The sequence below is a fragment of the Lucilia cuprina genome, chromosome 2 (genome assembly GCF_022045245.1).
Source record: "Lucilia cuprina isolate Lc7/37 chromosome 2, ASM2204524v1, whole genome shotgun sequence".
NCBI lineage: Eukaryota > Metazoa > Arthropoda > Insecta > Diptera > Calliphoridae > Lucilia > Lucilia cuprina.
This window is the reverse complement of record NC_060950.1, coordinates 30,913,772-30,928,771: the sequence shown is the minus strand read 5'-3', so window position 1 is coordinate 30,928,771 and position 15,000 is coordinate 30,913,772. Positions and strand designations below refer to the sequence as shown.

At 29.2% G+C, this 15,000-nt stretch overlaps 3 protein-coding genes across 3 annotated transcripts in view; all 3 read left to right on the top strand.

Annotated features, from left to right (window-relative positions):
• The window catches only part of LOC111689277, a 12,612-nt gene extending 2,019 nt beyond the window's left edge, over positions 1 to 10,593 (top strand). The window contains exons 2-5 of the mRNA XM_023451750.2: positions 7,141 to 7,787; positions 9,545 to 9,719; positions 9,777 to 9,990; positions 10,281 to 10,593. Coding sequence (XP_023307518.2) covers positions 7,146 to 7,787; positions 9,545 to 9,719; positions 9,777 to 9,990; positions 10,281 to 10,497 — 1,248 coding nt within the window. The 5' untranslated portion in view covers positions 7,141 to 7,145 and the 3' untranslated portion in view covers positions 10,498 to 10,593. The remainder of the gene's footprint in view (positions 1 to 7,140; positions 7,788 to 9,544; positions 9,720 to 9,776; positions 9,991 to 10,280) is intronic.
• A 1,655-nt stretch (positions 10,594 to 12,248) lies between these two features.
• On the top strand, positions 12,249 to 13,091 carry LOC124421446. Its single transcript, XM_046956674.1, has 2 exons — positions 12,249 to 12,465; positions 12,522 to 13,091. The coding sequence occupies exons 1-2, from the start codon at positions 12,373 to 12,375 to the stop codon at positions 13,020 to 13,022; spliced, it is 594 nt and encodes a 197-aa protein (XP_046812630.1). The 5' UTR covers positions 12,249 to 12,372; the 3' UTR covers positions 13,023 to 13,091.
• A 153-nt stretch (positions 13,092 to 13,244) lies between these two features.
• LOC111689276 overlaps positions 13,245 to 15,000 on the top strand; it is a 2,944-nt gene continuing 1,188 nt past the window's right edge. The window contains exon 1 of the mRNA XM_046949359.1: positions 13,245 to 13,288. Within this exon, the coding sequence (XP_046805315.1) occupies positions 13,245 to 13,288 (44 nt within the window). The remainder of the gene's footprint in view (positions 13,289 to 15,000) is intronic.

Here is a 15,000-nt window from a genome sequence, read left to right as displayed (position 1 = left end):
AACTCTGTAATAATATTATTGTAATAAAATGTTTGCTATTTCACTGGGGAAAAAAGTAACAAAAAGGGAAATAAACGGGAAATTTTATTTTATTCAAACTCATTGACCCAATTTTTATAAAATTTTTTCGAACAAATGAATGCAGATTTGAATCATTTGAGTTTTATCTGTTAGATTTAAATACGGAACATTTTATAAACTTAATTCTCGAAAAAGTATATTTCTAAGCGAAAAGGGGAAACATCTTTTTAATAGTACTTTCCACTTAGGTAAAATTTACTCCATTTTTGGTACTTTTTCTTCCATCAAATGATACTCTATGTATGTTCTTTAATATGAACTCAAAACACATGATTATTAAACATACACGGTTATCATTGAATAAGATTCTTTAAGAGACAACTTTTTAGTACTTTTTATCTCATAAATTTTTTAATTATCTAAAATATTCAACCTAGGAACATTAATTTTAACATACATGGTCTTGACTGAATAATATTCTGTAAGTGAGAACTATTCGGTACTTTTCTGTTCTTCAAATAGTACTTTTTAGATTATTTATAATGGTTAACCGGAACACACGGTCCTTATTAAATGAGAATTTATTGAGAGAGATTATTGTACTTTTTCGTTTTTCCGATGGTTCTTTTTGATATTTTTACGATATTGAAAAAAAAATTTAAAATTTAGGGACCTTAGTGAAAATTTACTTATTCCACTTTTGGTACTTTTTCTTACTTCAAATGATACTCTATGTATGTTCTATGAACTCAAAACACATGATTATTAAACATACACGGTCCTCATTGAATACGATTCTTTAAGAGACAACTTTTTAGTACTTTTTATATCATAAATTGTACTTCTTTAATTTTCTAAAATATTCATCCTAGGAACATTCATTTTAACATACATACATGGTCTTGACTGAAAAATATTCTCTAAGTGGGAACTAGTACCTTTTAATTTCTTTATAATGGTTAACCGGAACACACGGTCCTTATTAAATGAGAATTTATTGAGAGAGATTATTGTACTTTTTCGTTTTTCTGATGGCTCTTTTTGATATTTTTACGATATTGAACATAGATATTGAAAATGAAATTTAAAATGTAGGGACCTTAGTGAATGAGAATCTACTGAAAGGGACTTTTGGTACTTTTTCATTCATCAAATTATATTTTTTGAATTGTATATAATATTGAACACAGAAACATAAAATTATTATTAAATAATGATCTATTAGAGGTATTTTATGGTACTTTTTCAAATATTACTTTCAAAATTTTCTATAATGTGGAAGTTAAATGAATGAAACTAAAAATACAAGTTTCTTACTGAATGCGAATTAAATCATGTGATATTGAACATATAAAACTGAAACATTAAAAACATGTTTAATCAATTTAAAAATTTTGAATGTATTTAATTTAAGTTAGGGTAGCGAAGCACCCAGGGTACTAGTATAATTATAAAGGTTTTTCAATATTAACTACCATCTAGCTATGCTGGTGGATTTCATGATAACAGAGGCTGGTGAATGAGATTGTTTACCCTAGAGACACAAATTTATATCACGGATCTGATTGGTTTTATTAAGTTAAAATTTGGGGCTTAAATTATTTTTATTAAAAACTAAAGTATACTGTAACAATCATTTTATACAAATCGCTAAAGCGATTTTTTATGTGCCGTCATTTTTAATTATTTTTTTTTATTATATTGATAAATATTGTGTCAAATCTAAATCAAAGTCACCAATTTTATTCGAAATTTTATAATACATCTACATATTTACATAATGCTCATTTACTATAAGATTAGGATAAATCAAAAATCTTAATCGGAAAATAATAGATATTTTTGGAAATAGTTAAAACTATATGAACAACTTTAAAACTATTGTAAAAACTATAGGAACAATAAAATACTAGAAATTTGAGTTATGTTAGTCTTATATTAAATGATCGTCATGAACTTTAATTGTTAAATTTTAAATTGATATTATTTTACATATTGTAAATTTAAGACTTTAGTCGCATTATGTATGTATTGAGTATGTATGTATTGAGCTGATGTGTGTAAAGGAATGTAATTTTAACTGTAAAATTAAGTGCAAATTTCAAATAGTTTTCGTATATGAAAATTAACAAAATGATACACAATCACGTGTCAATTTATAATTAGCAACTAATAATGAACGTAATATATGTAATTGAGTTCAATTTTTTCTAATATTTAAAAAGTATCGGAACAAACAAGTATGATTGTATAGTCGGGCATAGCCGACCATATGATACTCTATACCAAAAAATGGGGATTTAAAAAAGAATAAAGCATTTGCTTTGTTTTTAACTTTATTCCGGTATTTTTTACTTATTTTGGCAATAAAAAGCGATTTTTTTTTTTACAAAGGGGAGTAGGGGAAAATATAATCATATCCATAAAAATGTTTGGGGGGGGGGGGGTACGGTTGTATGGGTGCTAGACGAAATAATGAACCGATTTTATCAATTTTCAATAGGCTTCGTTCTTGGGGAAAAAAAGAAAATCCAAATTTCATCCAATTATTTTGAAAATTGCGCACAAGATTTACAAGGTCAGCCAGCCAGACGGACGGACATAGCTTAATATACTCAGAAGACGATTCTAAGCCGATTGGTATATTTTAAGGTGGGTATAGGAGGAATATTTTAGTATGTTACAAACATCAGCACAAACGCAATATACCCTCCCCACTAAAGTGGTGTAGGTGGTGTAAAAAGTACTAAAAAAGTTTAATCTTATAAATTTGCATTGTATCAGTATATTGAGAAAATCATAATAATAACAATTTAATGACAAAAAAGCAACTCTAAATCTTTAATTTTATGTTTCTATATTCTATTCTAGTATACCCTGGGTGCTTCGCTACCCAATTAAAATATAAATAAAAAAGTACCAATATATCTGCCATATAGAATATTATTCTGATAAATCTGTCAGTTTCTATTTTCTATATTCAAAAATTATTATTTGAACAACAAAAATATGCCTCTTGTAGATTCTCTTTTATTCAGGTCCTTACATGTTAAATTTCATATTTCTATGTTCAATATTATAGAAAATTCAATAAGTACCATTTGAAAAACAAAAAAAGTACTAAAAATGTCCCTTTTATAAATTTTCATTTAATAAGTACAGTGATTTATGTATTTCGGTTCCAAAATTAGAAAATTCAAAGAGTAATATTGAAAGATGTAAGAAATGAATTTGTATATTAAAATGTATGTTTCTAGATTTAATTTTGTGTTTTATCTTCATATTAGAGAACATACAAAAATTACCAGTTGAAGAACAAAAAAGTTATTCAACTGATGGTTTCTCATCAGACATGTTAAATTTAATGTTGGTATTTTCAATATTAAAGAATATACAAAAAGTACTATTTGATGAACAAAAAGTACCAAACATTTTCCTCTTAGGGCGGGTTTCTTACTTCTCAGTTAAACTAGGCTTAACTTGCTGTTAGATTAAACTTGGAACAAATTTAGGCGGACTTTAACCGATGATTGTGTTTTTCAGTTTTTGATTAAGCTCAGTTAACATTGTTAGTATTGCCAACTTTTCACTCAAAAACATAAACAATGAACAGCTGTTTTTTTTTCAAATAATACTTTTGTAAAATGAAAATGTTTAGAAAAATGTTAAATAAACATTTGAAACAGTAATAAATAAAACAAAACAAATCAGAAAATTGCAATTTACTTTAAATATTAAGATTTTGTTCTTCCGAAATCATTGTTTTCTTGTTTTTGTTAATTGTGTTTTCTCACTTATAACTTTAGTTTAATTGGCCAATTACACTCAGTTAAACTAAGATAATAAGTAAAATTACTGTTTACTGAAAAACACAAAACATATATTAAACTAGGTTTAAACAAAGAATGTAGATTACCTTTATCTGAAAAACCTGCCCTTAGAGATCAATTATTCAATCAGAGCCGTGTAGATTAATTAAAGTTGTGTCAATTAGAATAATGAAATAGTAGAACTTTTGTTTTTTTACCTATTTTCTGTTTTCCTCATTTGTATATTTGGTATAAAAATTTATTGGTTGGTTAATTTCCCTTTTCTCCCCTTATCCCGTATATCGGCGCCTGTCCCTGAAATTTAGCAAAAAGAAGTTTTATTTAAAACGAAATATCTACCAAAGTTTATGATGATCGTTTCAAGATTGACACCATCGAAATCTCTTTGATATATTACATGAGAAACGGCTTTTAGAAAATGATTATAATGCTGTTTAAAGACTTAGTAATTACTAGTATAGCGATGAAATTCCATCTAAGAACGCAATGTCTGGATAAGCTCTGCTTCAGAAAATCACTCTGACGCTAATTTTCTTTATAAATATCGGCGTTTTGCTGAAATTCGACACAATATGGTTAGAACTGATACCTGTATACTGAGCTCACAACAGGATCGATAGTGGCCTAGGTGTATTTCTTCGAATTTGATGAAGTATGTATATGTACATCCTTCTATCGACCTAACCTAATCATACTGAATTTTATGAGGATCGGTCCATACTTGGCCCTACTTCCCATATATAAACATTTACAGATAATGTTAATAAATTATTCTAAATGCATATCATAATGATAAAATTTTAAGAAAATAATAACTTTTTTTAAACTCGGGAGAGCTTGTTCAATAATTATTCTAATTCATCCTTGAAGGTCCAGTTCTAAATGTTACTCTGACGTTAATATTAATCAAATGATCTACATATAGCGCCATCTTCAAAAATTCAATTAATATTTACGGTAAACTATGATAGTTCAGATAGTATATATGTATTTAAATTGAACTTTAAGTTGAAATAAAAATTTTATTAAATTTCTCTTTATTAAAACTATAAGGGAGGGTTTTTGAGTTGGCAATCAAATTCCAATTAATAATCAGATTAATTAATCTAAAAATTAAATGGTTTTGATGTTACAAGATTAAACTACGCAGTGTTGCCATACAGTTTGTTATCAAAACAATGAATATTTTATAAAAAAGAAGAATACAATTAATGAAAACTTAAATTTAAAACAAAAATATATATTGAGAAGTCCCTAGAATTTATACAAATCGATAAATCAATAATTTTAATGTTTATTTTAGTAAAAATTGTATTATTTTTATACCCTTCACCTTCGTGAGAAGGGTAGATATAAGTTTGTCATTCCGTTTGTAATTTCTATAATATAATTTTCGACCCTATAAAGTATATATACTTTATAGGAATATTCTAACTTTTGGAATATTCTATAATATTAAACCAAGGGACATGAAACTTAGTACGTTAATTCGGATTTAGATGAGACCCCATAAAAAGTAACTTTTTGGTGCTTTTTCGTTTTTTCAATAGGTACTTTTTGGGTTTTCTATTATAATGAACATATAAACATGAAATTAAGTATGTAGAGTCCGGATTAGACGAGAACACATTAAAGGGATTTTTTTGGTACTTTTTCGTTCTACAAAAGGTACTTTTTGAATATTCTATAATATAGAACTTAGAAACATGAAATTAAGTATGTATGTAGATTCCGGATTAGACGAGAACACATCAAGGGGGATTTTTTGGTACTTTTTCGTTCTACAAAAGGTACTTCTTGAATTTTCTATAATATAGAACCTACAAACATGAAATTAAGTATGTAGAGCTCGGATTTGCTCAGAACACATAAAAGGGACACGTTCTACAAAAGGTACTTTTTGAATTTTCTAAAATATTGAACCTAGAAACATGAAATTTAGCATGTAGGGCCTTAACTAGGTAAGAACATAGAAAAATGGACTTTTTGGTACTTTTTCGGTCTACAAAAGGTACCTTTTGAATTTTATATAATATTGAACCTAGAAAAATGAAATTTAGCTGTAGAGCCTTGAATAGGTAAGAACCTAGAAAAAGAGACTTTTTGGTACTTCTTCGTTCTACAAAAGGCACTTTTTGAATTTTCTATAATATTGAACGTAGAAACATGAAATTAAGTTTGAAGAGTCCGAATTAGGTGAGAACACATAAAAGGGGACTTTTAAGTACTTTTTCGTTCTACAAAAGGTACTTTTTGAAATTTCTATAACACTGAACCTAGAAACGTGAAATTAGAGTCTGGATTAAGTGAGAACCCATAAAAGGGGATTTTTTGGTACCTTACCGTTTTGTAAATGGTATTTTTTGATTTTTTGTAATAAAATTCGTACTGACTGTTTTTTAACATATCATGGTGAAGGGTATATAAGATTCAGCGCAGCCGAATATAAAACTCTTACTTGTTTTTTTTGCATCAGCTGTTTACACTTTTTCATTTCTTGCTTAAGCTTAAACCACCTCCATTGGACGCTTAAACTAGCAAACAAAATTAACTAATTGAGTACTCATAAACAACTTTCGAGGATTAATTTTAATTTAATCCCTAATCCTTCACTTAAAGATTAGCCCTACAAATTTCATATTATCATGTGTTTTCTAAGAAGATCAATTGCAGTGAAATATTAATAATTAAAAATGATATTTAATTATCAACTATTATAACAAATGCAATACCATTCACAATAGCGAAAGGTTTAAATAACACAAATTATTTCAATTAATTTATTAACTTTAAAATTCGAGTAGATTCTAACTTAAGTGATTAATTAGAACATTTTAAATAAAATATTTAGCAATTTGTATATTAAATATTTATTTTCCGTTTTTAATTATAAAACACTCATTCACAATGACAAGCACAAATATATAAGTGACCACGCGACTTATCATTAAAATCGAAAAATTTTACGTGTATTTTATATTTAGTGAGAAATTGAAAAGATAGTAAAAATCTGACGTATATATTTCGAATATGAACATTGTTAACAAGTGGTTTTCTTATTAAATTTTAAATTTAATTAGTTTATTTTTGATAGTTGTGTGAATTGATATAGAAAATTAGTAATAATGAAATAACAAATGTTTTGTAAATAGAATTTTAAATGATCAGTTATTAAAAAAAAAAAATATATATATATTTAAAATTCCCTCACAAACAATTGTGGTTATTTTGAAAAGAAACCCAGTCGTTAAAATTTAATATTCAAAATATCTGTTCTTTTGAATTGCAGAAATTATGGCTGATGTTCCGAGAATAATCGATTTACCCGCAGTAATAGAACCCCATTTAAATGGTGGCAAATTGGTCTCCTACACTAGTCGTTACCTTACCAAGGCTGGCGACAATTATGGCAGTGTTATGTTGGCCATAATGGCCAATATACAAAAAAAGTCGGGTGAAATTGAAGAATTACCTCTAGTAGCTAAATTGCCTCCTTTAACAAATGATCTATTTTGGCAAATGTTTCAACCGGAACGCACTTGTCTAACTGAAAATGCAGTTTATAAATACTTAGGTCCCGCCATACGTTCGTTACAACTGGAAGCTGGTATTCCAGAAAATGAACTATTCGATGGTTTTCCCGCCTATTATGGCAGTCGAATTTCTTTAAATCCCAACTCCACGAAAGTAGATCGTGATGCAGTGCTGGTACAAGAAAATTTACAGACCTCCGGCTTTAAGGCGGGTAATCGTCATAAGCCATTTGATTTGCAGCATACGAAATTAATTTTACGTGAAATGGCTAAATATCATGCCTTGCCTATAGCATTGAGATTGAAAAAACCGGAAGAGTTTAATAAGTATATAAGACCTTATTTTAGAAAATTTAATATGAATAATGGAATGTCGCCAGAGGTTAAAAATCAAATGGAAGTGGTAAGTTTAAGTGCAGTTTTTAATAAAAATATATTTTTTTTTATAATTTTATAGATAAGTTTAAATAGGTTTCACCTTGTCTGTTAGGAATATATTTCCTAAATAGATAATTATAAGATAGCTTGTTCAGAAAAAATTCTATCAAATATAAATCAATTGTTAAAACACTTTTAAATAATCTTATCAGCTAGAAAATTACCCGTCGCAAAATCTTGGATGGAAATTTTAAACAATTTATAAAACTTCCTACTGATTTTTAACAGATTTATTTTTTTTCTATGAGGATTTAAAAGTGAATTTGAGTTTAATATGGATCAAACTTTAAAGATAATTTTTCTAGAAAAACATTTTAATTTTACCACATTTTTTTATAAGAGGAGCTTTTATTGAGGGGCTTCATATAAAATTTGGTAGAGATATCGGTTGTTACGAAACCTATTATAAGTATGAAAAATTTATTACATTTCCATGGATGAGACTATATTCCAGACCAAAGATCAGATTATAGATCAGACCATAGACCGGACCTTAGAGCAGACCATAGAGTAGATCATCTTATAGAACAGACCTTAGATCGGTCCTTAGAGCAGACCATAGAGTAGATTATCGAACGACCATAGACCAGACCATAGAGCGACCATAGACAAGATCATAAATAAGACTATAGAGCGACCACATAGACCATAGAACCATTGACCAGACCATAGACCAGACCCTAGACCAGACCCTAGACCAGACCCTAGACCAGATCCTAGACCATAGACCAGACCATAGACCAGACCATAGACCGGACCATTGACTAGACCATAGACCGGACTATAGACCAGACCATAGGCCAGACCATAGTAAAGACTATAGACCAGACAATAGACCAGACCATAGACCAGACTATAGACCAGATCATAGACCAGTTCAAAGACCAGACCATAGACCAGACTATAGATTAGACCATAGACCAGATCTAAGACCAGACCAAAGACCAGACCATAGACCAGAACATAGACCAGACCATAGACCAGACCATAGACCAGACCATAGACCAGACCATAGATCAGACCATACACCAGACAATGGTCCTGACCATAAATTAGAATATAGACTCGACCATATACTTGTCTTTAGACCATTGAACATGTCTATAAAATAGTCAATTGATTTGTTCATAAGTAGAATAATAGTCCATAAATAAGATTATTATTTAGTAGTTAGTAAACTTGTCAATAGAATATGACATAGATCAATCGACCAATCAATAGATTTGTCTATATAATAGTCAATAGACTTCCATGGACTAGTTAATTGGCTGGTCCATAGGGTAGTCTATAGACTATTCCATATACTAGTCAATCGACTAGTTTATAGATACTGGACTACTTAATAAATAGTCTATTCAATAGTTTCGTCATACCCTATTCAAACGACTTGTTCATAATTTAGCCAATAGAATAATCTATGGATTAGGCCATAGAGCAGAATATAAAACAGACTATGGACCAAGCCAAAGACCAGAAGATAAGATCATTATATAAACAAACCAGATAAAAATATAGACCAGTTTATAGAAACAAGACACTAGATTAGTTCATAGTTAGTAGTTAATAAACTAGTCAATAAACTACATAGTTAAACAATTTTTGAAAATTATTAGATATGTTTTGAAGTTTAAGATGTTATATGGAGTTTTGAAATGTTATATTCAGATTTTACAATTCTATATATAATCCGATTGTTTAAAACTAAATTTTAAACATTTTCAGGAATTATACCAAGAAGTTGCCAATGCTACAAATAATAATGCCAACTGCGTGGAACGTGTTAAGGAGTTAATGCAAGAATATGATAGTTTTGTGGCGAAACCAGACAAAGAAGATGATTTATTTACCTCAATAGAACATTGTGATATGTGGATAAATAACTTAATGATACAATATGGTAAGTCCTAAATTTAATTATAAATTATAATTTGAAATATTTTAAAATTGATTTCAGATGAACACAGTCAACCTAGTAAAGTGAAATTTGTCGACTTTCAAATCGCCCAATATGAAAGTTGTGTACATGATATAATTTTCTTGCTATTCTCGAGTGTAGAAACTTCTGTACTTGAATATCATGTCGATGAGCTGTTACAATTATATTATCAGACATTTATAGAATGTTTAAAATCGGTAAATGTTTGCACCGAAGAATATTCATTTGTCGGGTGAGTTGAAAAGGTGTACGTACTAGTAGTGTGGTATTCAATAACATGCCTTGATATTACTAATTGAAGCGTGATTTTTGAAAATAACAAATAACGTTGTATAAATTATCAATTTTTTCTTTGTGTTTTGCAAAATTGTGATTATTTGTTGATTTATTTTTTTTCTGAAAATTCATTACAAATATTGTTAAAGATTTTTTTTCCTATTCAAAACAAGACCAATTTAAATTATTGCAAATCTATCTTATCTTTATTTTAATAATAATTTTTTTTTCCAATATTTCTTTTAGATTCATGAAGGAAATACACAACTGTGCTCCCATTGAAATATGTCATGCTCTATTTATGACTAAAATCATATTGGCCGATAATAGTACAATACCCGAAGATTACAAGGATATTAATATGGATGTTTTAAGTCGTAATGTGGGTGTTAAGAAAATTACAGAGAAGACCGCCAACATTATACGGATCGCTCAAAAATATCGTTTTTTCTATAAAGACTAAGTATGATTTAATGTATTGTTTAAGATCTAGTGGAACCAAAAAAAAGTTTGAATAAAATAATAAAAATGGTAGACTTACGGCAAAATATAATTAAAAGATAAATTGACTTTTAATACGAAGAATTCTACATATCTTCACATTCTAAATACGCATAAAAGCTAACTTCGTATATAGGCTCATTCCGTATATAACGTAATTGGTACCGGGAAACCAAATTTCAAATTTAGTTACTCAGTTAGTTAGTATGTTAGTTACTTAGTAAGTTAGTTAGTTAGTTAGTTAGTTAGTTAGTTAGTTAGTTAGTTAGTTAGTTAGTCGGTTAGTTAGATAGTTAGTTAAATAGTTTGTTAGTATGTTAGTTACATAGTAAGTTAGTTAGTTAGTTAGTTAGTTAGTTAGTTAGTTAGTTAGTTAGTTAGTTAGTTAGTTAGTTAGTTAGTTAGTTAGATAGATAGATAGATAGATAGTTAGTTAGTTAGTTAGTCAGTTAGTTACTTAGTAAGTTAGTTAGTTAAATAGTTAGTTAGTTAGTCAGTTAGATAGTTAGTTAGTTAGTAAGTAAGTTAGTTAGGTAGTAAGTAAGTTAGTTAGTTACTCAGTTAGTTAGTATGTTAGTTACGTAGTATGTTAGTTAGTTAGATAGATAGTTAGTTAGTAAGTTAATAAGTAAATAAGTTAATTAGTTAGTAAGTTGGTAAGTTAGTTAGTTAGTTAGTTAGTTAGTTACTTAGTAAGTTAGTTAGTTAGTTAGTTAGTTAGTTAGTTAGTTAGTTAGTTAGTTAGTTAGTTAGTCAGTTAGTTAGTTAGTTAGTTAGTTAGTTAGTTAGTTAGTTAGCTAGTTAGCTAGTTAGTTAGTTATTTAGTTAGTATGTTAGTTAGTTAGTTGGTTAGTTAGTTAGTAAGTTAGTAAATTAGTAAGTTAGTAAGTTAGTAAGTTAGTAAGTTAGTTAGTTAGTTACTCAGTTAGTTAGTATGTTAGTTACTTAGGAAGTTAGTCAGTTAGTTAGTTAGTTAGTTAGTTAGTTAGTTAGTTAGTATGTTAGTTAGTTAGTATGTTAGTTAGTTAGATAGTTAGTTAGTTAGTTAGTTAGTTAGTTAGTTAGTTAGTTAGTTAGTTAGTTAGTTAGTTAGTTAGTTAGTTAGTTAGTTAGTTAGTCAGTCAGTTAGTTAGTTAGTTAGTTAGTTAGTAAGTTAGTTAGTTAGTTAATTAGTTAGTAAGTTAGTTAACTAATTAGTTAGTTAGTTAGGTAATTAGTTAGTTAATTAGTTAGTTAATTAGTTAGTTAGTTAGTTAGTTAGTTAGTTAGTTAGTTAGTTAGTTAGTTAGTTAGTTAGCTAGTTAGTTAGTTAGTTTGTTAGTTAGTTAGTTATTTAGTTAGTTAGCTAGTTAGTTAGTTAGTTAGTTAGTTAGTTAGTTAGTTAGTTAGTTAGTCAGTTACACCAAAATTGGCATTTCAATCTCAACCCAAGGTTTCAGTTAGTATATCTCAAAGACATAATAACATATATCAGATGTTAAGAGGTTTACTTTAAAGTCGACATCAAGAACTTTCAGATGGTTTAACAGATTTGATAAATAAACCTTGAATCAGATGACATCGAGGTAGAGAGCAATTTGGATTTGGGTTTCAAATTTGTTGACCAGTGTAAAATTTTAATCATAATTGAAATAGTTAGCAAAAAACAATTGTTCAATATTTCTTTATGGTGGTTTACAAAAATGCTCACTCAATTGGTTCATAACATGCAGACTTAAACAATAACAAATAATTAAAAAAACATTAAACCAAATAAGCAATCTATCAGTTATAGACAATGAAAACATCAACAACAACAAGTTCATAGTATTTGACAAAAGACACAATTTATGAAAGAATGTTTAAAAATTTGTATGCAAATCGCGAAATCTTGACGACTTTTCTGTTTATAACCATAGTTTATCACATTAAAGCCGCCACCAATAGAGATGTAAGTATAGTCGACAACTAACAATGTTTTAAATAATTCTTTAAAATTGTTTTCAGAATTTCTGTTATGCCCCCGAGTTTTTAGACACCTCATGGTCAGATCGTAGGCCTGACTTCGTAGTCAATATGACTTTTTCCAAACGTGGTACTATAGCTTCATTGACTTGGGTCAATAGAGATATACTGGTGCCCATTGTAAAATTGAAAATTTTACAAAAAGAGTTTAATGAGAAAATCACCATTCTCTATAATGTCACGGCGCGTTTATGCGATTTACAGCAATATACCAGTAAGATTTCTATGTTTCATCAGGCTTTACAAACGACTTTTAAACAGGGTAACTACTCCATGTCATGTCCCATGAAAAAGGGTTTTTATGTTATGGATAATGTACGAGTTGGTTTGCGTAATCCATTGTTGAGCTTTTTACATCGTCCCAAACTGTGTTATACCATTGAGGGCGGATTGTACGAGGAAATGCCGAATAAGAGTGTGATTGCTTTAACAACCTATAATATTACATTTAAAGTTGCGAGAAAGTCGTGCAAAGGATCTTAGTTTAATTATATGTAATACTTGCTATATCCAGTGTGCTTCGCCACCATATAAACAATATAAATAATAAACACTTTATGATTTTTCTTAATTACATATTACGGGAAAAGCCACTGGCATTTGTCTAGTCGGCAAGCTCAGAAATTAATTTCATCGACCAAAAGACAACAGTTTTGTTAGCACTGAATTCTATAATTTCAGTGTCATAGTAAACACATAAAAACTATGGCAGCTATGGTTATAGTGGAACATGTTGTAGAATTCGTAATGTATGAACCTGTTCTCAAATTATCGTTATCCTTAGTTTTTTGCTAAAAAACAATTGATAAAGTAAGAAGCTGTCTTTAATATATTTGAGAGATGTTATGCCCGCTATTAATAGTTTACCTATTTTTCCAAATATTCATATGTATTTCAATGTTGTCTGTACAAAATTTAAGATTTCTTGTACTAAGTTTATGTAGGAGGAGTCTAGACTAAAGACTATACTATAGACTAGACTATAGACTAGACTATAGAATAGACTATAAACTAGACTATAGAATAGACTATAGACTAGACTATAGAATAGACTATAGACTAGACTATAGACTATAGACTAGACTATAGACTAGACTATAGACTAGACTATAGACTAGACTATAGACTAGACTATAGACTAGACTATAGACTAGACTATAGACTAGACTATAGACTAGTCTATAGTCTAAAGGGAATCGAAAAGAAATTGAGAAGACAAAACAGCTCCAAAAATGCCGACGCCGCAAAGACTGAAGCAAAGCCTTCCACAGAATAGGACAATACTACCTCCACTAGAAGAACTCCCTAGTAGAAAGCCAGAGTCGGATAACCTAGAAGCCGGATGGTCTCTAGTTAAGTATGATAATATCTGCCAAAAGCGATATCTCTTACGCTGATATTTTAAAGAAAATTAGGGCAGACCCTGAACTAAAAGAACTAGGTGATTAGGTCAACAAAATTCGAAGAACCCAGAAAGGCGACCTTCTTTTAGAACTTAAGTCAGGAATCGAAAACCTAGCAGAAAGATTTAACGAAAAAATTAAAACATCTTTGGATGGATCAGTGGATGTAAAAACACGAATAGATGAGATTGTTATAGAATGTAAAGATATGGATGATATCACTACAAAGTTAGAAATATGTCAATCCTTTTTCAAAGCGCTAGGTATACCAGATCTAAGAGAAAATATTGTTAAGTCCCTCCGAAAGACGTATGGTGGAACTCAATCAGCTAAAATTACCCTCCCAACAGAAGCTGCAATGAACGCCGCGAAGTAGTACCTGGTGGCAGTTCCGCGGAGTGTGGTGTTGACGATGAAGGTGGTTTTGGTCGGTAGGAATCCGACATACCCTTTATGGGACCTATGTAAGGTTTCCTCCTCCACTATACAAAAAAAAAAAAAACTAGACTATAGACTAGACTATAGACTAGACTATAGACTAGACTATAGACTAGACTATAAACTAGCCTATAGACAAGACTACAGACTAGACTATAGACTAGACTATAGGCTAGATTATAGACTAGACTTTAGACTAGACCATAGATTAGACTATAGACTAGACTATATACTAGACTATAGACTATACTATAGACTAGACTATAGACTAGACTATAAACTAGACTATAGACGAGATTATAGACAAGACTATAGACTAGACTATAGACTAGACTATAGACTAGACTATAGACTATACTATAGACTATACTATAGACTAGACTATAGACTATACTATAGACTAGACTATAGACTAGACTATAGACTATACTATAGACTAGACTACAGACTATACTATAGACTATACTATAGACTATAGATTATAGACTAGACTATAGACTAGACTATAGACTATACTATAGACTAGACTATAGATTATAGACTAGACTATAGACTAGACTATAGACTAGACTATAGATTATAGACTAGACTATAGACTAGACTATAGACTAGACTAGACT

Bases quoted from the DNA above. Each gene is read 5' to 3' on its own strand.
- LOC124421446 (XM_046956674.1), top strand. From the start codon at position 12,373: ATGTTTAAAAATTTGTATGCAAATCGCGAAATCTTGACGACTTTTCTG. The intron at 12,466-12,521 runs GTAAGTATAGTC...AATTGTTTTCAG, and splicing joins AAGCCGCCACCAATAGAGAT to AATTTCTGTTATGCCCCCGA.